This window comes from Aspergillus piperis (assembly GCF_003184755.1).
Source record: "Aspergillus piperis CBS 112811 unplaced genomic scaffold BO85scaffold_16, whole genome shotgun sequence".
Taxonomy (NCBI): Eukaryota; Fungi; Ascomycota; class Eurotiomycetes; order Eurotiales; family Aspergillaceae; genus Aspergillus; species Aspergillus piperis.
In genome coordinates this window covers 664,387-689,518 of record NW_020291606.1, presented here as the reverse complement: position 1 = coordinate 689,518, position 25,132 = coordinate 664,387, and the positions used below count along the sequence as shown (strand labels likewise).

General features: G+C 50.2%; 8 protein-coding genes and 3 non-coding genes across 11 annotated transcripts; 4 read left to right on the top strand and 7 right to left on the bottom strand.

The window, feature by feature from the left end:
• Positions 1 to 258: 258 nt before the first annotated feature.
• BO85DRAFT_461516 (FAD-binding oxidoreductase) lies at positions 259 to 1,952 on the bottom strand (the record flags this gene model as incomplete). The annotated part of the gene is made up of 3 exons (XM_025661792.1): positions 259 to 748; positions 825 to 1,831; positions 1,890 to 1,952. 3 exons carry the CDS (start codon positions 1,950 to 1,952, stop codon positions 259 to 261), a joined length of 1,560 nt encoding a protein of 519 aa, XP_025513301.1.
• Positions 1,953 to 5,182: 3,230 nt separating this feature from the next.
• Positions 5,183 to 6,435, top strand: BO85DRAFT_440729 (glycosyltransferase family 32 protein; the record flags this gene model as incomplete). Its single annotated transcript, XM_025658783.1, has 2 exons — positions 5,183 to 6,363; positions 6,432 to 6,435. The coding sequence occupies 2 exons, from the start codon at positions 5,183 to 5,185 to the stop codon at positions 6,433 to 6,435; spliced, it is 1,185 nt and encodes a 394-aa protein (XP_025513300.1).
• A 1,842-nt stretch (positions 6,436 to 8,277) lies between these two features.
• BO85DRAFT_83951 (uncharacterized protein) lies at positions 8,278 to 8,980 on the bottom strand. Its single transcript, XM_025665722.1, has one exon. It carries the CDS (start codon positions 8,793 to 8,795, stop codon positions 8,370 to 8,372), a length of 426 nt encoding a protein of 141 aa, XP_025513299.1. The 5' UTR covers positions 8,796 to 8,980; the 3' UTR covers positions 8,278 to 8,369.
• BO85DRAFT_83950 (serine/threonine-protein kinase) lies at positions 8,981 to 11,361 on the bottom strand. Its single transcript, XM_025665721.1, has 8 exons — positions 11,150 to 11,361; positions 10,971 to 11,093; positions 10,796 to 10,907; positions 10,521 to 10,725; positions 10,309 to 10,464; positions 9,804 to 10,258; positions 9,720 to 9,749; positions 8,981 to 9,668 (listed from the first exon to the last, which is right to left on the bottom strand). The coding sequence occupies exons 1-8, from the start codon at positions 11,190 to 11,192 to the stop codon at positions 9,167 to 9,169; spliced, it is 1,626 nt and encodes a 541-aa protein (XP_025513298.1). The 5' UTR covers positions 11,193 to 11,361; the 3' UTR covers positions 8,981 to 9,166.
• A 3,304-nt stretch (positions 11,362 to 14,665) lies between these two features.
• BO85DRAFT_t193 lies at positions 14,666 to 14,777 on the bottom strand. The gene has a single exon. It is a non-coding gene; the product is annotated as a tRNA-Leu (tRNA).
• Positions 14,778 to 15,484: 707 nt separating this feature from the next.
• BO85DRAFT_t197 lies at positions 15,485 to 15,599 on the top strand. Its single transcript has one exon. It is a non-coding gene; the product is annotated as a tRNA-Leu (tRNA).
• A 116-nt stretch (positions 15,600 to 15,715) lies between these two features.
• On the top strand, positions 15,716 to 15,856 carry BO85DRAFT_t198. The gene has a single exon. It is a non-coding gene; the product is annotated as a tRNA-Leu (tRNA).
• Positions 15,857 to 16,768: 912 nt separating this feature from the next.
• BO85DRAFT_451684 (PhzF family phenazine biosynthesis protein) lies at positions 16,769 to 17,914 on the bottom strand. Its single transcript, XM_025660647.1, has one exon. The coding sequence runs from the start codon at positions 17,848 to 17,850 to the stop codon at positions 16,873 to 16,875; it is 978 nt and encodes a 325-aa protein (XP_025513297.1). The 5' UTR covers positions 17,851 to 17,914; the 3' UTR covers positions 16,769 to 16,872.
• A 762-nt stretch (positions 17,915 to 18,676) lies between these two features.
• Positions 18,677 to 18,999, bottom strand: BO85DRAFT_83934 (uncharacterized protein). Its single transcript, XM_025665720.1, has one exon. It carries the CDS (start codon positions 18,930 to 18,932, stop codon positions 18,768 to 18,770), a length of 165 nt encoding a protein of 54 aa, XP_025513296.1. The 5' UTR covers positions 18,933 to 18,999; the 3' UTR covers positions 18,677 to 18,767.
• A 2,383-nt stretch (positions 19,000 to 21,382) lies between these two features.
• nscR (Zn(II)2Cys6 domain-containing transcription factor nscR) lies at positions 21,383 to 23,881 on the top strand (the record flags this gene model as incomplete). Its single annotated transcript, XM_025661791.1, has 3 exons — positions 21,383 to 21,955; positions 22,011 to 22,517; positions 22,571 to 23,881. 3 exons carry the CDS (start codon positions 21,383 to 21,385, stop codon positions 23,879 to 23,881), a joined length of 2,391 nt encoding a protein of 796 aa, XP_025513295.1.
• A 229-nt stretch (positions 23,882 to 24,110) lies between these two features.
• Positions 24,111 to 25,075, bottom strand: BO85DRAFT_451682 (S-adenosyl-L-methionine dependent methyltransferase). The gene has a single exon (XM_025660646.1). The coding sequence runs from the start codon at positions 25,011 to 25,013 to the stop codon at positions 24,273 to 24,275; it is 741 nt and encodes a 246-aa protein (XP_025513294.1). The 5' UTR covers positions 25,014 to 25,075; the 3' UTR covers positions 24,111 to 24,272.
• Between the last annotated feature and the right edge of the window lie 57 nt (positions 25,076 to 25,132).

The following is a 25,132-nucleotide window of genomic DNA, read 5'->3' as shown; positions in this document are numbered from 1 at the left end:
ATTATGAGATTTCAGAGAAGAGTAAAGAAGGGCACATTTAGGGGATATCGTGTTCAATAACTATTTTTGCTTCACATTCATATAAAGAACGCTGGATATAAACACCTCCGGCTCTGATATTATTGACCCATAGTGATGAGCAGTTTCATAATGCCTACTTCGTAATTCACTCGTGCTAAACAAGCTCCGAAAGCATATCTGGACTGAGGTCTATACTGAAGAACAGGTCAATAAGAAACAACGAGGGAGAATCACAATTCACAGCGGTATCTTGAAACCCCCTGGCATCATGTTCCGGAAGACGCCCGTTGGATCTACCTCACGGCTGATGCGTTGCAATTGCTCAACGCTCTCAGGGCCATAACTAGCAATCGGGTTCTGCCATTGCGCCGCATAATTCAGATAAACAAAAGAATTATATGCATCCAATGCATACGCATCCGATTCAAAGCCTGAAAACAGCGCCTTGGCGGCTTCCTCAACCCGGGCATCATCAGCCGCGTCATCCCAGGTGGCGCTCAGTAAGGTCACCACTAGTGGCCGCTCAGGCTGTTCGGGGGATGATAATCCCATAGCATTATGACCGGGAGGTTCCCGCGCATAAATTGCCGGAGGTAGTGGCTCAAGAGAGATCGACCACACAATGCCTGGCACGTCCTGTACGGCTTCCAGACTGGAGTTCCACTGGAGGTAGGTCGCATTCAACATAGAAAGGGTCACGCCATGCGTTGCTACTACACTTAGCTGTCTATGTAATTGTCGTCAGCACTGAAAGATCAGATGAAGAAAGATATTCTTACCGTTTCCCGCTCTATGAAAACGACCCTTGCTCAATAGCCACCTCATGCGTGGGTGCCACACGCACGGTGCTGAACAACTGTGGGATGTCGAAAAGCGCTCTGTACACAGTTGGGGGCGGTGTTACTCCATCATTCTTTAGTTCCTCGAGCTCTCCCGTATACACAACACTATTCACTATGGCAGCCCCCTGGCCTCCGGCGAACCCGAAACTGGTGATCAACGAAGCATACTCATCATAGCTGCTCGCGCCGGCCTTGGGATCAGCCAGCTCGGCGAAGGCACGTAATTGGGCGTCAATAGTCTCAGTGCTGTGGTAGATGAACCCACCGTAAATAAGACCCTGTGGGAAAGTCCGCAAATTGAAGCCTGTGACAACCCCAAAGTTAGCGCCGCCCCCGCGTAGCGCTGCCAGCCAATCCGGATGTTGGTCCTCATCCAAATATACAATTGTGCCGTTAGCCAAGACCACCTCTGCGCCGACCAAGCTGTCACACGTCCACCCGTAGCGCGGTGAGAAGTAGGAGATGCCGCCCCCGAGGGTCAGCCCGCCAACCCCGACCTGTGCAGCGCGGCCTCCTGCAACCGAGAGACCCAACGGATAGAGCAGGGCATAGACCTCGCCCCATGTAGCGCCTGCTCCGACAAGGACTGTGTGTTGTGGCTCCTTGTCTTGCGCATCTTCATCCTCATCTTTCTGTGATGGAGCATCCTGTATCCGGATAGAGTTGAGAGCGCGCAGATCAATGGTGACGCCATTATCGATGTTGGATGCGCCTCCGAAGGAATTGTGGCCGCCAGAGCGAATCGCAAACTGGCAGCCCGCTTTCTGGCTATCAGGTACACCAGAAGATATTGCTAATATGCTGGTGATCGCAATTGATACGTCATCGGCTGAGTCTGGAAACACCACGCACGAAGGCTGAAGCTCGCTATTCTGCTGGGCAAAGTACGATCCCTGAGACGATGCATAAGCAGCAGTGTCGGCAAAGGATACTTTGTCCTGCCCTAAAACTGTAGCCAGGGCGAGGCACTGTGCACACAGCGGGATTAGTATTCGTTACTCTGCAGAGGGCTATAATCGCACTTACGCAGGCACCCGGGAAATCACAAGCTGTAGTAGCATTGCTGCCAACGAGCGGGACCTGCTCCATAATTGGGGACAAATTCAAGCAGAAAGACTCTGTGGACTGGTCGGTGGCCTAGGATAAGAGATGGAAGGGAATACACTATGGAAGGAGCGCCGCAGGGCTTAAATAGGCGGGGTGAGTGTCGTACGCGGTGGTCATGAGGCTAGAGACTTAGCGGCATTTACCCCTGCCACTTGTAGACAAGGATTATTTTTTCCCAATGTGACTGGAGATTCCCGCTCTTCCAGCCTTGCCATGGCAATCTCTCTCTTTCACCGGGACCAGGTTCTTTTTGGACCGCATAGTACGTGCGGTGGTATTTAACACCAGTCTTTCCTAGTTGTTTCTACCTAGAAGAGACAGTGTTGATACATATTGTGGATAGAACAACGGGGACGGCTTTAGGCTATTAGAGACAGTATGACATAGCATCTCGGAAGCCTCTTTGTGTTTACGTCGAGTGAATCATCAAATCTCTCCTGTCTCTGTCAAGACAGCAGTAGTTGTTCACATTTTCATTCCCCGGAACACACCATGTCGCCAGAATCGATAAGTGACTTAAGAGACACACCATTTGTGTGGCTTATTAGAACACACACTGCTTGAGAGTCCCAGGTAAGACCAAAGATACTTGAAGGCACGAGAAAGAGTTGGGATTTCTGATAAAGTTGCCAGTTATCAGTATAGCCCCATAGTAGACAAAAAGTCTCCAGCATTGTGGTGAGAATCGCTCGGGGTTTATTGATGATCTTGATGTGTTGACAATGATGCTCCTTTAATCGCACACCCATGCAACAGCTTCCATGCCCAGTGTCGAAGAAGGATTTATGGTTCACGTAGCCCAAGTTGGACGGAGCAGACGAGAAGTTCTTCATTTGCAACTAGCCAACATCACCATATGGTGATACACCCCACCTCGGGACTCCGATCGGAATAAGATCAAGCAGACGCAACAATTTGCCGCCTCAGCAAGCTGAAATCAGTGGTCACTTCAGACCGACCATCATACAGTAACGGAGCGAGCGAGTCATTGTCAAGTCCGGTCTCACTGTGAACTGGGAAATGAGTGTCACTCTCATCTCCCGTTTCTGTTTATGGCAGTGGGTCTGCCCCGCCGATAGTGCCTTCTGTGATTGGTTGAGAAAAGCTTGTCTTTTGTTGGTGCCTGATCTCCCGCCTGGTGTAGCCTTGCTGCCTGGATGCTGCTTTCCTTCTATCAGCTGCGATATCCCTTAGAATCGATCGATAATCCGGGAACTGGTATGCATGACATGTTAGACCAATGGAGAGGTTTTGTCCATAGCATAAATTACCTACTTGAATTATAATCATAGTCCTGGTACGAACATCGGGTGCATTTCAAGCATGATCATGGCTGGATGGTACTGTTATCTTCTTCCATGAACCAAGAAGCTCATATCAGAACTGTACTCCCTACTGAAAGCTACTTCTACAATATATGGGATCTTTTCCCAACAGCCTCTGACACTACCCATTTACATCTCGTTGTCGCCTGTCCAAGGCGGTAGTAAACTGCCCGTCGTATGGCAAGGCGGACAGAACCCAGCCGCACCGCCCAACACGGCAAGAGGGGCGTCAGCAAACTGAGAAACAGCAATAATGGCCCCATGGAAGGATTGAAGCTGCTGCTTCGAATTGCTTTCTGAAACGGACGAAACATGAAGCCCCCAAGCATAAGCAGTTTTGACAGCGGCCATATGCCAAGCAGATGCATACCAATCTTCCCCAGTCAGTACCTAGGTGAACTCCCGGCCCCAAACGGCAAACCTATCCACGAATTAATCTCCCTTCGCCGCAAGCGGCCCCCACCAGGCCATCTATCTCAGGGAAATGAAACCCTCGTATTTATTGGCCCCCCACCAGGAATCTCCCGAACCAGACACTCGCCTTTCCTCAGTAACCCGTGCCCTGCGCGGTGGAAACTCTTGCCCGCTGATCACCGGATACAGTGGTTCTTAGCTACCGCTGCGATGGAGACAGCATTTGTCATGGGCCAATCAGAGCAGAGTCATGTCAGACTGTCTTAGACTTTGGTTAGATCTACAGGGTCTGGGCTTTGCCTTGTGATGTGTGAATTGTACAAATTGCTTAGGGGGGAAACAAGAGACTGGTCATTGTGCTTTGAAGAATTTCCGTCAAGATTCACACTCAGTCTGTAAGTCCTCAATAAAGGCACCGATGAACTACTGCAAGGAAGATTTCAGTAGTAACTGTGTAGGTTCTGTCACCCATCAGGCAACCCAACCCAATTCAAACTTAGCTAAAAATAGACTCCACCCAATCCGGCCACGACTCTCAGTCTCAAGAGTTAAGACAAGACACCGCACCAGACTAACTTATCTGACCTGACGCCCCCATTTCTCAATACAGACTGGCTGCTTGGGATGGCAGATCAGCAGCTTATCATTCTACCCTCAATGTTGGTTGGATGTCCGGTCGATACTACAACAGGGTACAGCCGCAACGTGACTGCTGCTGTGTTACATGCGGATGTCACCGGCTGCCTGTCCTACCACTTATAACTACTTTGACATACATTTAAAGGATAGAATTTAGGGAAATGGAATTCTTTGTTTCTTTCAGTTCACATTCCAATATCTAGCAAATACATCACAACTAGTGAATACCAAGACTTCCATCCGGGCATGGTATTCATCAGCAGAAAAAGTAAAACTACACTATCCCCACTAGTCCGAGCCTGCTTTCCAGCCCCCAAGCACAACCAACCTGCACAGCCAAACGCCCATCATTCTTTTACTTGAAAGAGAAAAAGCGTGCAACAGGGTTCTGAGCAACGCGGTGAACCTAGCAATCTCATCAACACTGGATCCTAAGTCAGAGCGGGAAGCCAATCGGCTGCCATCGCCCCATCTCAGCGGAGAGGGTCCGGAGGGTCCATCCGTGGCGTCTGTAGGTCCATCTGACTGGCCATGTTTAGTCGGGGACAGGGCTAATTCTCCTTTCTTAGAATGCAGCTGAACGCCTTTAAGACGGGCGTGGACCCTGCAGAATTCAGGTGTAACTCACCTAGTCATTCATTATCCTTCATTCTTTCCATCCATACACTACACTAGATATTCGATATTGTTTTGTGCAGATTTTCTACTCGGTTTATTAACTATCTACATTCATTCATTCATTGAACGGCTATCCTGCGATGCATCAATAGACATTTACCACGATCACGACCAACCACTACCTCAATCACAACTAAACTAAACTGCAACAACATAATGTCCACCATGTTAACCCGACCCACGGCCATCCTCATCTTCTCCCTCGTCTTCCTAAACCTCTACCTCTTCCACCGACTCATCCGCCAACCCGTCGTACCAATCTCACCCACCATCGTCCCAACCCCAAGCCCAGCGGCAGCAGAGATACAAGAAATACACCTACCACCACAACAACCACCCCAAATAACCACCACCACCACCGAAGACCCAACAACCCTATTCCCAACCACCACCCTCGCAACAATCACCACCCACACCACCACATCCACATCCACATCCACAACAACCTACCCTCACAAAACCCACACTCAACCAACCAGCCACTCCATCCCGCACAAACTGTGGCAAAAAACCGGCACAAAAGGCCTCACCACGCAAGCCGAATCCTGGATCTCAACCTGGACAACCCTAAACCCACACCTACGGCACGAGATCCTCACCGAAACATCCAGCCTCGCCTACGTGGAAACGAACTTCCGACCCATCTGGCCCGAAATCGCCGACCTATACACGTCCCTCTCCGTGCCCATCCTCCGCGCCGACCTCCTGAGGCTCCTAATCCTCTACATCGACGGCGGGATCTGGTCCGACCTGGACGTATCCTGCGAAGTGCCTATATCGCAATGGCCGATCCCGCCGACGGCGAACGTAGTCGTGGGGATCGAGTTCGACGGGTGGCAGTTTGCGTCGTGGACGGTGATGTCTACCCCCGGGAATGGACATATCTATCATGCGATTGAGTATGTGGCGGGACGGTTGGAGGGGCTTGCGAGGGAGAATAATGTGACTGTGGGCGAGGTGACGATGGAGATGATTCCGGATGTGGTGGATGTGACGGGGCCGCAGGCTATTACTGTTGCGTTGTTAGAGACGATTAGTGAGGAGGTGGGACGCGGGGTGGGCAAGGAGGAAATTGAGGGGATTGGGGAGGGCGGGGTGTTGCTCGGGGATGTGCTTGTGTTGCCCCAGGCGAGCTTTGCGGCGTTACAGGGCGGGATGCCGCAGGGGCAGGGGGAGTATTTGGTTAGTCATCATTATGCGGGGAGTTGGAAGAATGAGGTGGGTGGAGAGGAGGGGGTTAAGGAGGATGATGGGGGGGAGGAGCGGGATGGGGAGGAGGAGGTGGTGATTGTTGTGGAAGGGGATGGGGAGGGTGATGGGGGGGAAGGAGGAAGGGAGTGAGTGATTAGGGTTGGTAGGAGTAGTTTGGATGATGTATATAGTATTGTACGCTTTTTGTATATAGTTAGGGTATGGTATTCTATGCTGTGCATGATGAGTATTATTATCTTGGACTGTAGATGGGTTTAGCACAGCTGGTAGGGCAATGTTCACGTCTCACACGTGGCACTCCTTACTGTCACTTATGCAAGTCACCTGTTTGTCGAATCACTGTGCAGTACATTCTAACACTATAATAGGGTCTAATATATCATGCATCTGAGAAGGGTATCAACTCGGCAGCTCACTTGGCTGCTTTTACCAAGATCACATCCAAACTTATCATGGATAATATATCCGTCTTCATAGTAATCTCATCTTCGATAATAGGAATTCCATCCTGATACAGCAGTGAATCTCGAGATACAGTAAGCCATTGGTAATATAGTTCAAGGCTAGTCTTAGGTTATTCTCGAAGATATACAAATAGCTCATACATGTGTCCAGTTATCATAGAAAGTAAGAACTGCTGAAGTCTATATCTGAATGAAAATGCTCATCTCAGCAAATATGATATTCTATTACGACTCCCAGATAAGAATCCCGACTAGCCATCCAAATATCCCATCGTAGGACAATACTACTGGGACTATCTACATAGGAAAAAAGGCACATCGCCCCTAATATATATACATATATATCCAAGACAGATGTATGGTATATAATCATACATCAACCCAACCGAATCAACATATCCCCCTCCTACGAAATCCTCCCGCAGGCTACTAACAATCCATATCCCCTGACCACCAATGTCCGAAGTAACATCGTCCCCGCCGCGGCCGGGGCCCCATCATCAACGCTATACATGAGTCGTATACTAATGGCATGTCACCGGCGGTGTGCAGAACGTGCCCGTATACGGTCTTCTGTCGCATACGACTGAGTAGCCGGGAATGGAGGCTAGATTGTGCTGATCCTGTGCGGTGGCTGAGAATCCCTTTTGTCTTGCGATTGAGAGTGGAGTGAAACATCTCTGGTAGAAACTTCGTTGTTGATGGGGCTCTTATGTAAAGGGGGGATTGTCGGGCTAAGTTAGTATGATCCTTTGGTCTTGGCTGATGGTTTGGTGGATTGTTCATGTAGGTGTGTGGAGGGATTGGATCTGGTTACACCGATTTGAGATCAATAAAGTTTGATGGCTTGGAAGGAGTTGCTAAGCGAGAATAGGGTTTGACTTGGTGATAGTGGTAGTGGCTTGGTGGTGTTGTAGGTATTGGGGTGAAGTGAACTGTGTGCATGTAGCAATCTCACTGCCAATGTTCTGACCGGAGAACAGTATAGAGCGTTTGCAAGCGGCAGAGCACACTGACAGTCTGTGAGCTGAAACGGAAGGATGGAACGGGGGCTCTTTCTATGCCATACGTACGACATATCACAGATGGTAGTTTACTGGCATGAGAGGTAGTTTCTGCCTGAGGCATTAATATCCCAACCAGGCAAGTCAACATGATCTGCTGCGATGGGATAGACTCACTCACCAATGGACCTAAGTCATGATGCTGTCTCAATAATATGTCTAGCAGGCTTAGACAGGGATGTCTGACAATTTACAGCCTCAATTAGAGAAGTATATTACTGAGAACTCCGAATGACATCATCACCGATAGCCAATATATAAATGTCCAGTGCATAGTATTAACTGCTGCGATCATGACAGGCCGAATCAATAACGTCTGCAGGTGCTCGGAGACTTGCGCCCAATATCCGGATGATATAGAACCTAAAACTCAGGTCAGATCATATGTTCCGATGAAGAAGATGCCAGATATACTCCGTAGGCAGTAGGCAGTAGGCAGCCGAGGCAATGAAGGTACTAGATCGATCACACGCAACGAAGATCCAGTCTGCTAAACCCAAAGACAAACCTTCTGGCATATCTGAATGCAATACGCTTAGCATCGGGATCCTACTGTCAACTCTGCACACTAACATCGAGGCTAATAGCCAGGCACATCGCCGATCACAATGCTCCATTCAGGTCTATAGGTATAATGAAAGGAGAAACGTCATTAGTTACAAGGGTAATTCCCGGTCTGGCCCCGTCTCCATGATGCCTGGTACATTCCACGTCGGGGCCGCGACTATTCACCGGGTATGCAAAACGCCACAGAGATATCAAACGGGGTGAAATCAACACAATCAAACAATTAGAGAAGAAAACGGAACATCTCGACCATCGTTGGTATGTCACAAGGATAGATGAATTAGAAATCGTCATATGCCACTCCCATCTGTACAACTCCGGAGCCAACACCATCAAGGAAATAGAAGTGCAAAGAAAGAACCTGATCTGCGCTGGATCCAGGAAAATCAATGACAAAACCAGTCCCATAAAGAAGAATTTGGGACGGCGAGAAACGACTGAGAATGATGGATATGCTGTCATACCAAGACGCCGTCAGATGTCGGCTTCGGCCTGCAACGCGGCTTCTCACGGTCAAGGCCGGTGCCAGCAAACAAAAACGAATGAACAAATCACTCTGGCATGGTTGGAATTTGCCTGGTAATTCTGGGTGTTCCCCAAAAGCAAGCTTTTGATCGGGGCTGCGTGTTGTCCGAGTCGAACCTCGGTGGCCCAGTCGTGTGCGATTCTCATGTCAACGCCCTGAATGAAAGGCGGCCAGATAGGCGACATGCTATCTCGTATTAAAAAGCGCGAGCTTCTCAACGGGCAAAGAATAAAAAATCTCTATCGAACTGTCCAACAGTGGTCAAGTCATAGCGATGCGTTCCTCCTCCGGGTATAATGCCAGCCCTTCAGCTGATAATCTGCCGGGCGCCTTCTTTACCCAGCACACCGGGCTCCTGGGGCTTGGGGCTCCTATCGCGCCCCTTCTTCCTGCTGAGGAAGGCGAGCATGCCGCTATTGGAGCCCTTCCCCTTGACTGACCCGGTATCGTAGCCTTCGGCAGGCAGGGTGGAGCTATGATCCGCAAGCTCGCTCCAGCTACCCGCTTCTTCCAACACCATCTGTACCCCTCCGCCCTTGCTTTGTTTCCGGGTCGCGCCCCGCGGGCGCACGGCAGTCGGTGGCAAGGGACGGTGGAAGGGCGGGGCCGGCGGTGGGGGTGGAGGAGGTAGCGAGGCTTGCGAGGTGGGGGTTTCGCTGAGAGGAGACGGGGTGTCAGGCTGAGTCAAGTGACTGACAGAGCCATCGTTTCGGAGAGGAGGCGAGTTTCTGGAGAGGTCGGGCTGTGAGACTTGTCGGGAATGCGTTGACGACTGCGTTTGGTGGATCGGCAGGCATTCTTCCGGGTTTCTGGCCAGGGTCAGCTAAAGCCACAAGACAAGATAGGCAAGGAGAACTTACGTTGATGCTGCAATCGCATCCGCAGCGTTGCTGGTGTTGGTTAGCACGGCATCCCCATCTCCGTTTGCTTGGAGACCAACGTACCCTACGTAGTTCACCTTTGTATAATCGAAGGGCTCAAACATCGTCTCAATGAGACGATGCAGTTCGTCCTCGCGGATTTCCTTAGCCGTCGCATCCTCCCGCAACTCGGCTCTCGGTTTTTGCCGGCGAGCTCTGGCCTCGAGCGGCGCCTCCTCCAAGAGTAGTTCCTCCAAGTCATATGTGGCGTCAAAGTTGGTCTTGTCGCTGGACGGACGGAACACGGGCGGGATCTCCTTCGCCTCCAGGGCAACAAAGTCGAGGTCGGCGAAAAACATATGCGAAGTGAAGCTCTCAAAACTGATCGCACCAATTCGCTTCGACCGATCTCTTTCCATAAACGCCGACATTGCTCGGAGGCAGGGAACGGAGACCGCGGGGTTGGTGACGTAGTACTTTGGTTGCGCCTTTTTGATATTTTCGCTGAGCACGTCCTGGCTCCGACCTTCGAACGGGCGCTACAGGAGTCAGCAATGAACCAAACCGTCAAAAAAGTGAAGTGACATACCTTGTTGTAGATACACTCGTAGAATGTAACTCCAAGTGACCACCAATCAACTTCGCAATAGTATCCGCCTCCTTCATACACTTCCGGAGCGAGATACGCCAGTGTTCCCGATTTGCTTGTGAGAGGTTTGCCGGGCCGAAAGTCGGAGGCGACGTTCTGTCCCGCAGAGGTCAGTTTCGAATCATCAGATCGCATGCGACCGGCAGACTTACAAAATCGGCCAAATGAACATGCCCCTCCGAGTCAAGCAGAATATTGTCCGGCTTGACGTCACGATGGATAATTCCCTGCGAGTGAATGTACCTCAGAGCGCAGCCCAGCTCGGCTATCCAGAATCTCACTGCCTCCTCCGTGAAACATTTCCGCGAGATGTGAAAACGGAGGTCACCGCCATTCATCAAATCCACCACAATGTAACTTCTCAATTATCAGTGACTGCGGACGGATGATGGGGATGTCGTGTTGGGAGAGCTATTGCAGGACGCACATATATTCAATGTCTTGGAAGCTGTATCTCAAGTTGCAAAGGAAGGCATGGTTGAGGTGCTCGAGCATCCGCCGTTCACGGATGATATTTCGTACGCTTTCCGACCGGACAACTACCCAAGAAACGAGCATCTCATGTCAGCGTGCATTGAGGCCCTCGATCGACAGCCACATACCTTCTTCCTTCCGAATATATTTTAGCGCAAACGTCAACCCGGTGTCTTTCTTCTCCACGATGCGAACCTTGCCGAACGCACCCTTGCCAACCACCCGCAACAAACGAAACTGATTCAAGTTCACTGCGCCACTGTCAGCCCCTCCGCCGCCTATTATTGTCTGCCAACCCGATACGTACACTCATCGGTGGCGGCCACCTGTTTCCCTTGCGAGTTTCCCATTTAGACAGTTGTGTAACCACAGACGTTGGAGATCTTGTTCTCGGTCACCAATAGCAACATCCCACTGGAACCACAGTACTCTCGACGTTGGAATATGGAGTGCGAGGGGTGGGAGTCGAGAGAAATATCGCAGAGGCGAATCGAGAGAGGAGAGGGAGTGGTCGAGGGGGAGTAGGGGATGGATGGGGGGTCGAATTGATTGAGGGAGGTCGTAGGAGAGAAGGATAGGAACTTTATAGGCGATGAAGATGAGGTATGAACATGCAGACCTAGACAGGATGAGACAGGTGTTAGTTAGGAGGAAATAATTGCGGGAAGAGTGCAGAGGTCTATTGAGACGGGGGAACGTGGGCGGAGGGGCTCATTTTCCCGATTCGCAAAGGAGATAGATAGCAGCAGACTTTGGGAGGAGTGAAACATACCCCAATGAAGAGCGGTGATGGCAGGAAGTAAAGGGAAGGGGGAAAAAAAAAACGTAGAGAGAGTTCTTGGATGGAAGACAAGTATGAAAAGTCCCGACGAGGACAACCAAACGGAGGCCTGGTCGGGGGGGAAGCGAGTGAGAGAGAGCGCGAGAGCGTGAGAGGGAGAAGGGGGGGCGGAAAAGAGCAAGTGGAATATGGGATGGAATTCCGAGTAACAAGTACTAGCAAGCAGCGGCAGCACAGCAGCAGCAACAGCCAAAAGGTAAGAGAGGAACGGGGGCAGCCCCTAAGACGGAGAAGATGATGAGTTAAGTTAGTTACTTTTCTGACCAGCAAGGCGGGCCGAAAGTAGTCGGTCGCCTGTACACTAAAACTACCGCGCAGAAAGTTCCCTTACTCGCCCAGTTGGCCCTGCTGACGAAACCAACCAGGATGGGGCCCAGGGACTTTGCAAATGATGATGGTGATGGAGATTGAGGTGTGATGTTTTCTTTAATTCTTGGGTTTTTCTCTAACTTACCTTTTTATGATTTTTGTTCTTTTTGAGTTTGGTCTTGTTTTGCTTCTTCACGGTATTAACTTTCGTTCTGGAACCCAGCCAGAAGGCATACGACAATGCAGAAACCTCCAATGCAAACAGAAACAAGAGGAGGGAAAGGGGGAAAGAAAATTGTATGGAAGAGGAGAGAGATAGCGAGACGAAGCGATAGAGGGAAGATGAGCTGTCCCCAATACGAGGCGTAATGGCCCAGGTGACTTGGATTAAACTATGGGGTTCAACCGGAGGGGTTCTTGGGTCGGCACTGGGTAAGCGAAGTCCAAAGTCTGGAGAAATCCAAGATGAAGCGATGGATGGAAAACCTTCGTGGCTTGGAACCGGCTACAGGGTAAGACACGGTGTATATTTACAAGCTCTGACCAGTTTAAAACCTCTACAAAATAGACTTATCTTGACTAGCAAGAAGAGATGTGGAAAGACATAATATGAAAACAAAATGAGAGAGAAATAGCGGCGGTGAGGAAATGGATTAGGGTATACGGAGTGGAGGATAATTAATACTACCAAATAGTAGAAAAAGAAAATAATAATTCTAAAAAAAAAAAGTAAAAATAAGACTTACTCAAAAAAAAATTTACCCAAGTGAAGATACTTACTACTCCTTCACTTAGTTAATGAGATGGAGTTATTCTGATGGAGACTACAGAAAAGGGGATGGTTTAAACCCAGGAGAAGTGCCGCTTGGGCCCACGAGGGAAAGGCGCGCCGGCAAGTGGAAAAAGAGATACGGAGGTAGACTATGGAGTCGCAAGGGCGAAATGCGAATGGGAGACGGCCTGGATGGAGCAAGTCAAACAGAAAAGACTGGGCCTGCGGTGGAGAGCAGCAGCTTCACTAACTAAGTTAAAAGTGGTGGACGCCGTGGGTGACATCGCTAGAAGGGATGATGCGCCGAAGAGGTCTGGAAAATCTGCACCTGCAGGCAAGCAGATGGACTGCTGTACTATCTATCTCCCCTGATGCAGCAATAGTTTGTGTTTGCCAGCCTTGTCGGTCGTACTTTTTTTTTCCTTCTTAATTTTTTGAATTTTACCAACATACCAGAACCCTACTAAACCTGCACCAGGCAAGGAACATCCATCGAAGCACCTTGTTTCCTTCCCCACTGCTGCCGACCGAGAGTTTGCTTTTCCCTTAAATCCCCTGTGCGCCTCTTTGCTTCTTCCTTTGCTTGTTCTTTGTCTCTTCTCCGCCTCTTCCAAACTTTCTTCCCGTCAATACCATCTGTCTGGTATTTGGTCTTTTTTTCTCGATTTTCTTTCTCTCCCACCGCCATCCTTTCCGCCTCGTGCCTTCAACCCCATCCCAATCTGAATGGCCCCTACATGCCAGCCGAGTGGCCCCAGAACTAGTATTCCTCTGACTACATAGTACATAGTACCTCTGGCCTGGCCCATGTCAGACCTCCTGGAAACCCTTTTCTGAGGTTGTGCGTGGCTATAGCTCGTGGCCGCCACGTTTTTGATTGACCAACCGCGCGACCACTTGGCCAGTCATACCAATGGGAATGCGCTGCCCAGCCTTGGTGCTGATGAAGTGGCGGTTGGGGCCAGAATCACCACACCACACACACACTTCGTACACCATCCAAATTGCCCATACAGGTTTCGCCCGGGAGGGGTTCTATCTGGTCTGGACAGGCCTCAAGCCTCTTTCTGTCTTATCCTTTCGCCCGCCATAAGTCAGATAGATGTCCCCTATATTTCACACGAACTACGAATATTTCGCAGATCATCTGGGCTGGTTTGACTCTCACGCTAGTTGCATCTTCATCCCGGTCCAACCTGGTCTGGCGTTTCAGGTCGCCGTGGCCTGGGCGCCTGCATCGATATGATCCCGGTCAACGTAAAAGCAACCAGGGTGCTGCACTCTATCTGCTTGTGCCACGCAGCCCACGCTGGCCAATCCACTATCCCTTCTTCCCCCCATGCCTGCACTAAGGTTCTGCAGCAACTATAACGACTGCCACCATCACCTCGTATCCTTCGGAAAACAACTTGATGCATCAAAAAGCTTCAGCTTCACTTCCTCCCCAGGAGCAGGAGTCTCAATATACTGGCTTCCCAACCTGCTGATGCTTATTGATTAATCCCACCGCACGATCATCCACTTAGCGGGGCGGGTCCGACCCCCAAATCCTTTTTAGCCCAGAGATTTGGTGGACCCGGCCGCCCATCCCATCCAGCTTCGTCTCGCCAACGGTGCTGATCTTCTGAATCTAGACAATATTGAGCTTAGACTTGGCTGCGTAGGCTCCCCGACACCAAACTTAGCTTTCCCCCTACTCCGTCTCGGCATGGTGCATCCTCGCCCCGTAGTCCGCTTTCAGGATGCCACGGTCATATTCGGTATGTTCAAAGCTAGGACAGCTGCCGGATGTCTTCCCCGGTGCTATAGTTAGATTTGCTATGGCCCTAGCCGATGTTTTCCTTGCACGCGCTCGATACGGGGTACATACATGTGGATGCAAAAATAGGAGCAAAAAGATATGACAAGAGTGGGACTCGAACCCACGCCTCTTTCGAGACTGCAATTCATCCAGTTGAACTGGACAAGCTATTCACTTGAGTGCAGCGCCTTAGACCACTCGGCCATCTTGCCTTGATGACTAACTAGCCACTTTTGTGGCATATACTGCAAGGAAATAGAATCGAAGCAAATAGACCTGTCATATCTCGGAAGTCAAGATACAGTGTTGTTATTTCGACCTGTCAGTTCCGTGAGGTCTCTCAGTAATGATAATTTTCTCCGCGATCAGCCTTAATGAGAAGCGGCATCATTCTTCAGGGAAAAGCACGAGGTTATTTGTGTACGCGGGACTGGAATGTGACAGTCGCCCTGCTTTTGCCCGTGAAGTTGAGTAGTTCCCCACCCACATTTCATCTACAACTGCACTGGATACACAACACCACATGGACCCAGCCTAGAGTATAGTGTTATTCGATGGTCAAACTAATAAGTCTTCCTTTTACTGCATGCGCTATTTATCCATCCATGCGCTGTGGTGATGGATATGAAAATGTGTCTTTCTATGGTAGCCCACATATAATAAACCACAGGCATGTATATTAGTTTGTTCAAATTCAGCATACTATCCACCTAACTGCACCATCGTATGATCGAGCGAAAATAAAAGAAATAATCGGTCAATCGATCAAATACAATCATCTGTAGATTCCATACTCCCCAAAATATCCTCCAAACCCAGAGTACAAAACCAACACAACATATTCCCATTTACAATGATACCCCCCTTCCATCATGATCCCCAATAAGATACCAACAATGCGAAGCAATCAATATCAACAGGCAAGATGGCCGAGTGGTCTAAGGCGCTGCACTCAAGTGAAATATCTTGTCCAGCAACAGCTGGATAGCATTGCAGTCTCGAAAGAGGCGTGGGTTCGAGTCCCACTCTTGTCATAATCTTTTTTATCCATTGATTTTCATTCTTTGATCACATGTCATTCATCCCTGCCACCAGCCCCACCCCGAACCCTCTCTTGATCCGAACTTTCGGAAAAACAAGGTACTGAATAGGCAAGATGGCCGAGTGGTTTAAGGCGTCGCACTTAAGTCGTTGAAACTTTCCTGGTTTGGTTTATTAGAACTGGACTGGTAAATCGTTTGGCGGAAATGCGATCTCGTAAGAGGCGCGGGTTCGAACCCCGTTCTTGCCATTTCTTTTTTCCCCACTTTCCTCCTCCTGTTTGTTTTCTTTTATGTCTGTTGACTTTATTTTAGTTGTTATCATCGTTACTATGACATACGGACAATTATGATCATTGCTCTTCAACTCTTGTACTATTAACATATCGCGTTGTATCTATCTATCACTATTAGGACGAAAACAAGCTCAGGCCGTTCTTGGGTGTCACAACAAACACCACTACACTACTATTGCATACTTCAATTCCTAGCACCAGGTGAACATCCAGAAAAGAATAGAAATAATACAAACCCTAGATAAAATCCTCAAGTCTATATATATATATCGTCTCAATGCCATTTACTTCTGTCCCTCTCCCCCGGCTGGATGTGGACCATCCGGATAGATTCAGTCTAAGCTCGTGGGGATGTCATGCAGGGATCAATCGGGGTTAATTGGATAGGGGTCATAATGTGCAGTATTATTGATCTATCATACTATCTTGGTTATCTATGTCTTTGTGTCTTAGTACTGGTGTTTATAGTTAGGTCTGTGAGGTGTGCTTAAGTTGGATCATAATATGGGATGTATGGGTGGGGCGGGCTGTCAGTATATATTTACTCCGCGGTTGGGGACTGCATGGTACTATTGACCAGCATTGAGAATGAAGGAAAGAGGGGTACGTCACGGTATTTACCCCAAGTATATTAAAAGGATATGACTATGGTTTCTTCAAGAGAAGCGATATTTTATTCAACGAGAAAAATAAATTGTAGGTTTTAGTAGAGACGAAGGAGGGTATTTATGGTTCTTATATAACTATAATGTAACTAATAATAACCTTTTATAACTGCAAATAACTATCCAAATAACTATTAGCTGTCTTTTTTATACCCTCCTTACGCAGAATCTGGAGCCTTAATCCAATGTTGATGTACTCACATCAATACTGCTGCTACTGCTAAATGCTCATTGTATGCCCAAAAATGACAATCTTAAATATTGTATCCCTACCAACAAAACAATTACCTACTTACAATCGAAGAATCAAACAACCAACTCCCCACTCATAACCCGCACCGCACTTCCCCTCAACTCCACCGTCTCAATCTTCTTCTCACTACCAGTACTCTTCGTACTAACAGCAACACTAATATCCGACCTCCTCCCCATCTCCACCCCCTGCACAATATCATACTCGACCTTCCCCTCACCAGTATTAGTCAGAGCCAAATAACTCGACAATCCACTGGCCGCACTGCCCGTCGCCGGGTCTTCAAAGTTCCTCAACAACATCCTCGACCGGATAACCTTCTTCCCTGTCGCCTCATCATGAACCCCAGGAACATAGAAGTAAACAACAATAAGACCAGCACCTTCCCACCCCTCATCGAGGTATCCGCCTTGCGAGACAGATTTGCAGGGAATGACTTCCCCGCTCACGGGGGCTTCCGTGGCAGCCAGCGCCTCCAAGCTGGGCAATTCAACCAAGACCTGGCTCATGCCTTTGACGATGGAGAAGACGGGGAAGCTAGCATGCTTCTCCTTGGAGAGAAAAGGGGTCAGAGAAGGATGCAATCTCAGCATCTCTGACAGCGGGAACCGCGATGAGTGGATGTGCACGTTGTGTGCGATTTGAGCGGCCACTACACCGCCATCTGATGAAGGCGATACGCGAGAAATGGCGAATGGACCGGCTTTTGTGAGAAGAGTTGTGACATCTTTCCTGTCGGGCTCTTCCGGAGAATGCTGCAGGAACCAGGAGACTGCGCCGATGGTGGGGTGGCCGGCGAAGGGGAGTTCTTCATCTGTAGTGAAGATGTCGATTTTGCGGACGGAGGGGGTGGCGGGGTCTGTAGGGTGGATAAAAATGGTTTCAGAGAGGTTGAATTCACGGGCGATGGTTTGTTTTTGGGATTGTGTGATGGTGTTGTTGGTAGGGAGGAAGACCACGCCCAGCGGGTTGCCGGAGTAGGGGGTGGTGGTGAAGACGTCGAGGGTGAGGAAGCGGAGGGATTGAGACATTTTGATTGTTGATACTATATATTCAATGGGGGTAGATGCGATTGCATTTAAGGGTTGAGAAATGAATGGGACCATGGACGGTGCCGAAGTATACATATAACTGGGAGGAGAAAAGTGTATGAGTCATGACGTGAAGGGATTGGATCAGGCGATGGTGGGGAATCTCCACGCCCTCCGAATAGCATGCGGATATCCCAGGAACCATTCTTCTCCAGCTCGGTTAGAAGTGATGGCTCCACTAGAGGCTGCAAAATGCCGGCACTTGTGGATGGGGTTTGATTTGACAGTTTGGATGCCAGAAACTTCTTTCGGTGTGCGGCATGTTCTCCCCGGTGCTTGCACGTGGAATGCTAACCACGTCTGTTGGCGGGGACTTTTAGTTTACTGGTGTGATGCATGATATGCTTGGAATGCAGTAGCAGCTGATCGCATCTTAATTGTATCTTCAGTAGCGACCTGGGTAGATCCGGCGTGAATCAGCAAGTTACATTGCAACCGCTACTTCCATTAGGAATGCTGCAATGTGCCCCACGACATCGTTGACAGGAATCTCAATGCCTTGTAAGCATCTAGACCCATGATGTAGTTTTCAGCTCAGAGACTACCGCAGATTAGAGTCCCTTGCTTTTCGCAGGTCCTGGGAATTGTGCGACCACGTGTCTCTTGAACCATTGCTCGTCCCAAGCAAGGGGAAGTCTGTGGATGGCATACGCTAAAGACCCGGCACCATCGACTGACCCACCAGACGAGCTTATTTCAGTAGTCTGATGTTGCCAGATCAGCTGTAAAAGAGTGAAATCAAAACTAAGAACTGAACTTGAGATTGGATGGTTGCCTACTCCAACATTGAACTTCAAGCATTGAGGGAAATGCATAATAGCAAAGGGCCTTATAGCGCTGCCTAGCATAATCAGTGCCTAGGAATGCATAATTGCTTCTGTTGCGCCCGAGTAGTCTAGGTGTACAACACAGAATCTAGTGCTCACATGGCTCGGGCAACAGTTATGTTGGCTAAGAAGGGATGGTGAAGATGCCCATGTTTCAAGCAAACAATCGAGACTTTCTACAAGAATTTGTATCATATAGCAAAAGCTACAGATAGTTGCCTGAAACCACGGGTTGTTCGGTAAGAAGTGAAGTTGATTTCCTGTTTGAGTAGGCGAGAGGTAGCTTGACTATGTGAATGCTCTGACACCACGTAGGCAAGCTTGCCTGTCTAGGTAACTCTTTAGTAGGAGAACTACCTAGCTAGTTGGTTTCAGAAGCACTTACCTCATGCTTAGTTGCCTGTTGTGCATGAGTCAGCATCACAGCCCCATGACGAGATAGCGTTGATGACGAAGTATCGTCGAAGAGGCATAAAGGCAGGCTGTGCAATAGTACACTGCTGAGGAAGACGTCAAAAGAAGAAAGATACACTTGTTTCATGTCTAGGTTTGCCACGAATACACGTAAGGAGGCGAGAGGATACCACATAACTCTGATAAGCTGAGCCACGGCTGTTGTCGAACCTGAGCGGGACCGACACGTTGTTCGATCACATTTCTGATGTCATTCGCGACATGATCTATAGGAATTTTGACCACTCACTGCAAAGTCTGTTATCTCGAGAATTTCACATCAGATCCTAAACAAGTAGGCACTGGGATGATGTTGGTTGGACAGCCGAGACTCTACTTCATTTGCAGATAATGTAAGGGATGATATAAGTAGGTGCGGCTCGTATTGGTCGTCGAAGGCTCAAGAAGACGCTCACTGAAGCAGAGCCAAGTATAACCAACAAGGCTTGTCCAATGCTTTGTGGTGACCAAGCAAGCCGTGGGGATCGACGCGGCTCCTGGTCCATCTTATGTACATATACGAGAGGGAGTTTGCGGTCTGACGGCTTGCAGTGGCTCATTTGTATCAGAATGCCGCAGGGGATGTCTCTACTCGCGGGCCAGAGAGGAATGTGTTTCGCGTGGGAGACAGTGCGATCTGTTTGTTGTGAGGGGAGTCTGATCGACACCGTGATATCATATCTAACTGGCTTGTCATATTCTGCAGGCTACGCTGTTCGCTTAGCTCAGAATCCGGCTCAGGGCGTTGATCCCGTCTGGGTTACGACCAGCAAAGTCAAAGTTAGGTTTGAGGATGGGATGAAGCGTGAAGAATGGTGAGATAATGGTTTAATCCCAAGAAGGTAGACGGGTGGATTGCCGGGTGAATCCTCCAGTAGCCCTGAACTGCTGGACACGAGGAAAGTATATCGAGATACTGTGATGCTAAACAGAAGTAGAAGGTGGCAAAGTGCTGATCGTTCGATCTGACACGCTCTCCCCACCCAACAGACTCGGATTTCGTCCCATCGCTGTTGCGGGTAGGGATCATCAAGGCTCCACTTGGTAGCAGGTGGAAAATAGCCATGAATTCTGGCATTCCTTCGTCGGAGAGTGATAACTTCCGATGCCTCGGGATAGATTCTGCTTAATCTAACATCGGTGTTTAGATTCCGGAAGACGCCATTGTAGAAGCTTTAAAATATCCGAAGTGATTCTTAGTCTAGCAGTTAGTCGAAGCGAATGGAGAGATAATATCTACTATCTCCATACGAGGGATTTACTAGGGATAGCGACCGACCACGCAGTACTATGGTGGTAGGAGAATCGATCGAGATCGCCCGGTCACACGTGGTCGCAGCGCCACGAGCAAACCGATAAGATCATGGTCTGGTGGAGGAACCTAGTAGGTAACAGTTTCGCCAACCTCTAACCGGACTGGTAGGGCGACCACTCAGGCCGATCTTGCCTGTGCTTGGTCTGCCCACGCGAAGAACGTTGTAGACGACTACGAAATTGGGGTGGGAGTGAGCCACAGCAGGAATTGCTGACTGAGGGAGGGAGAAAGAGGGGAAGAAGGAAGGGGGTGGGGACTTGCAGCCGAGCAATAACCGAATCATATTTGTTGCGAGGGGAGGAAGGTATCTTGAGTTCGAATCTGACCACAATAGTGGGCAAAAAGGTTTAGAGTGTTTCAGCGGGATGCGGGAGCAAGAAGCACCGCGACCAGCACAAGGCCGATGGAAGCAGGATTGCGATGGGGGCCAGAATGAATGCATATGCCCGGGTGGGCTTAGCATGCACCAGCCCTGACCAGCGGGCTTGCTGACGTCCTGTGCGGAGATCCCCCATCGTCGTTTCGTATTCCTTCTGATTCATCGCAACAGGAATTAGAAGGATCTGGCCTGCCTGGGAGGATTGCGTCGAATATGCTGCAGCATACTACTTACTAACTTACTTGTCCACAACCCCTGTCGTTTGTTTCCTTGCGTCTAGTGGATGACCGGATCTAGCTTATTATCATCTCTTGCCGCCGAACAAACAAGAGATACTTCTTCCATCGTCATCGCAATTCATCCCAACGTCGAAGATTCAACATCACCATCTATCTACAAAGAGAAACGAGAAACAATAAAAAGAGTGAAAAAAAGCGACAAACACAGACAGACAAAGAAAGAAAGAGAGAGAAATACAGAGTCAGCTCGATCATCGTGATGGAACAACGCAGTTCCCCGGCCAGATCGCTACCCTCGCGAAAAACCACCACGACTCCCCAACTCAGTTGCGAACTCTGCCGCAAGCGCAAGGTCAAGTGCGACAAGCTCACCCCATGTACCAACTGTGCTGCCTCGGGCACGGTCTGTGTCCCCATCTATCGCACACGACTGCCCCGAGGCCGACATGCTACTCGTCCGCGTCGAGTGTCATCGCCTCCGCCCACATCAGCTCCCGGGGACACCGATCGGATGATCCAGCCCACGGTCCCCGTCAATGAGGATCTCCAGGAACGGATACACCGATTAGAAGCTCTCATCCAGGGGATGAGCTCCCACTCCCATACTCGAACTCCGTCCGCAACTTCGCGGGAACAGGTGGGCTACACCCCTGCTATTTCAGCCTCGCGGAATGCTGACCTCGGCAATGACCAGTCCGTCCAATTATCCGACACTTCCACATTCCAAACGGCTCCTAATCCTAATACTTCCCCCATCCTAAATAGTTCTATTGTTTCTAAGCGTCTCATGTTGCAACGGCCCGATCAGTTCTGGGCCGACTTGGTGGATGAAGTAGGTCTGCCAACCTGGACCAGGAAGGAAAGAATGCTGACGCGGACACATGCAGATTCACGGACTCCGCGATGTGGTCGAATCATCGCTGGCCGGAGGACAAGAGGGCCCGTTCCCTTCCTCCGACTCAGCCAAGGCCGAGCCACCCAATGATGACGGAATCGGGGTTCTTGGCCTGGGGGCTAGCAATCCTTCTGCAGCCCTACGGTCCATGAGTCCGCTGCATAACCCGGTGGTCGCTCGTCAGCTCTGTGAAGTGTACCTCCAACAAGTCGACCCCGTGATCAAGATCCTCCATCGCCCGTCGCTGAACCGATGGATGGTTCAGGGCGAGCCCTATCTGGCGTACGCCGATGGCCACCCTTCAGTAGAAGCACTGGGTTCCGCCGTCTGCTACTCGGCTATTAGCAGCATGACGGAAAACCAGTGCTCAGTAATGTTTCATGCCACCAAGGCAGATTTGTTGGCTGAGTCTCGTGTGGCCTGTGAGACGGCCATTGGCCGTGCGGGTTTACTCACCAGCCGCGATATTACCGTTCTTCAAGCGTTTATTTTGTATCTGGTATGAATCAGGCCTGACCCAAATAGAAGCAAAATAAAACTGACTTTCTCTAGGTAGCTAGGAGATCGGAAGATCGGACTCCAGCTGTCTGGACTCTGATCGCGCTGGCTGTACGAATCGGAAAAGGCCTCGGTCTTTACCTAGATCCTGAGACAGAGACCTTTTTCGATCAGCAGATGCGAAGGCGCCTGTGGTTTACCATTTGCCTGATGGATTTGCAGGCCTCATTCGGTCAGGCATCCGAGCCACTTATCAGCGTCGACGAGTCTGCATCCACAGCTCTTCCTCACCACATCAATGACTCGGACTTCGATCCGACCACTGCGGCACACTGCGACCCCAACCGGGAGGGTCTGACAGACACGACCTTTGCGTTGGTTACCTACCATGCACAGCGAACGGGCCGTCTTCTCAACTTTGCTCAACACGATCGCAAGGTTGATGGGGGCATTTCAACACCCGCATCCTCTACCTCCGGCACTTCAACATCCCGCACCCGCACATGCGACCCCAATTGGCCGCAACAGCAAGCCCGGCACTTCGAACAAGAAGCACTGCGACTCCTTCATTTCTGTGACCCTGGCACCTCTGCGTACGCGTGGTTCACCTGGCACGGGACGCAGAGTCTAATCGCGACGGTACGACTGGCAGCCGCACGACCGCTTCAGTGGCACGGACGAGCACCGCCGCCTCGCCGCGAGGGTAACACCGAACTGCTGCGTCTCTGCCTTCCCGTGCTGGAAAAAGCGCAGCTCATGCACACGGATCCCCGCGCCGAGGGCTTCCGCTGGTACGTGACAATTCCCTGGTACGCACTGGCCATGGCTCTGGCGGAGTGCTATGTGAGCAGCGACACTGCCCTGGTGCGGTACGCCTGGCCGCTGCTCGAGTCGTCGTACCTGCAGCATGAGGCGACGCTGGGACGGTCCCTCGGCGGCCCGTTCGGGCAACTCATGCGGCGTATGAGAGAGAAACTGGCGGTACCAGCCGCACTCCCACCGAGCAGTCTCCCTAGCACCAACTGGAGCCCAGCCACTCCGCCAACATTCCCGGGCGTGCCTCGGCCGCAGAGCTGTAATGATGATCGACATGTGTCCGGTTGCTCTTGGCCGGTGCCCACCGGATCCACCCCGCCTGCGGATCTGGGGATACCGTCCCTCCTTCCGGTATCCACCTGGGAGGCGCTCTCGCCGCCGTCGTTGGACAACCCTTCGCTCTTCGGGGTACCTCCTACGACGACGGCGGTAGCGGACGGAATGGATCCGGGGGCGGATATGATGTGGGAGGAGCTGTTCTCGGGGATTCCGTTCAATGAGATCGCGGGGCCGGATACGTTCTTTTTTGATATGAACTGGGGGAGTTAATAGTAGCTGGTGTGGCTTGTTTAGTGTTGTTTTGCTAGTAACGATGATATGAGTGTGAACGAAGCGAGAATCTGAATCTAGACGCACTTGGCGATTCCTTTCGGACAAGACATGAACCTGTTTAGTAGTGCTGGGTGGAGGGGTTAAAACCCGCAAAAGACGATTAAAAGCCGATGCCAGTGCTTAACTACTTATAGTTCTCCCTGGTGTTGATGATACAGTAAGCAGACTGTTCAATTCTGAAACAAAACCGAGTACTAAATGCTCCTCTAAGCCTAACACAGCAATAGATCCCCATGTATCTACCACCGTACCTCTCCCTCTATCCTTCCCTTCCCCTACCACATCCCCACCCTTAAGCACTAAACCAGTAGCCACTAGTCAAACCCCTCTAAGCATCAAAAATCGGCCTCTTAGCCCTAAAAACAAAAACACTCCCAACCACCCAAGTCTGCACCTCCCAAAAATTCTCCCTAAGGGCCTTCTCAAACTCAAACGCATTATCCTCCTCATTATGAAACACCCCATGATTCAAACATCCACGTCGAATAATCGCCGCAAACCAATTATCCTTCCTGACCCCCTTACCCAGCACATTCGCACCATGAACCACCCCGTCCTCCGTCATGTATTTCTTGATGTGCGTGAAGATCTTGCATTTGCTGGCCATGGGGACGGGCAGGCAGTGCAGGAGGTAGTACATCGAGACGGAGTCGAATTTTTGTTTTTCGTTGGTGGAGTAGGTGTCGGGGAAGGGGGATGGTTGCAGGATGTCGGTGACTATGCCGTGGGTTTGGGTGGAGGGGTGTTTGCAGCGCGCTAGGGCCACGTTGAGTGCGTGCGTTTCGTTGTCCACGATTGTGAGGGTCGTGCTGGACGGGATCTGCGCTTGGTTGAGGTAGTAGCCGGTGCCGGCGCCGATGTCCAGGTGGTTTTTGCCCACGTTGGACCGGAATAAGGGGATTAGGTAGGTGCTGATTCGGCAGCCCCAGGCGAGGGTGCTTACGATGCCGAGGACCCAGATGTCGTAGATGAAGAGGCGCCAGGGGGTGTAAATTTGTTCTTGGGGTTGGGGTTGGGGTTTGGGTGGGGTGGAGGAGGTTGTTGTGGTGGTTGTGGTGGTTGAGGACATTTTGGATTGATTGAGTAAAGATTTGATTGATTGAAGTGATGAGCTTTGCTTGCTGTTTGAGTGGTTGTGTTGTTATGATGGTGAGGTTGTTCGTGGCGGAGAGACATTTTATACTCCCT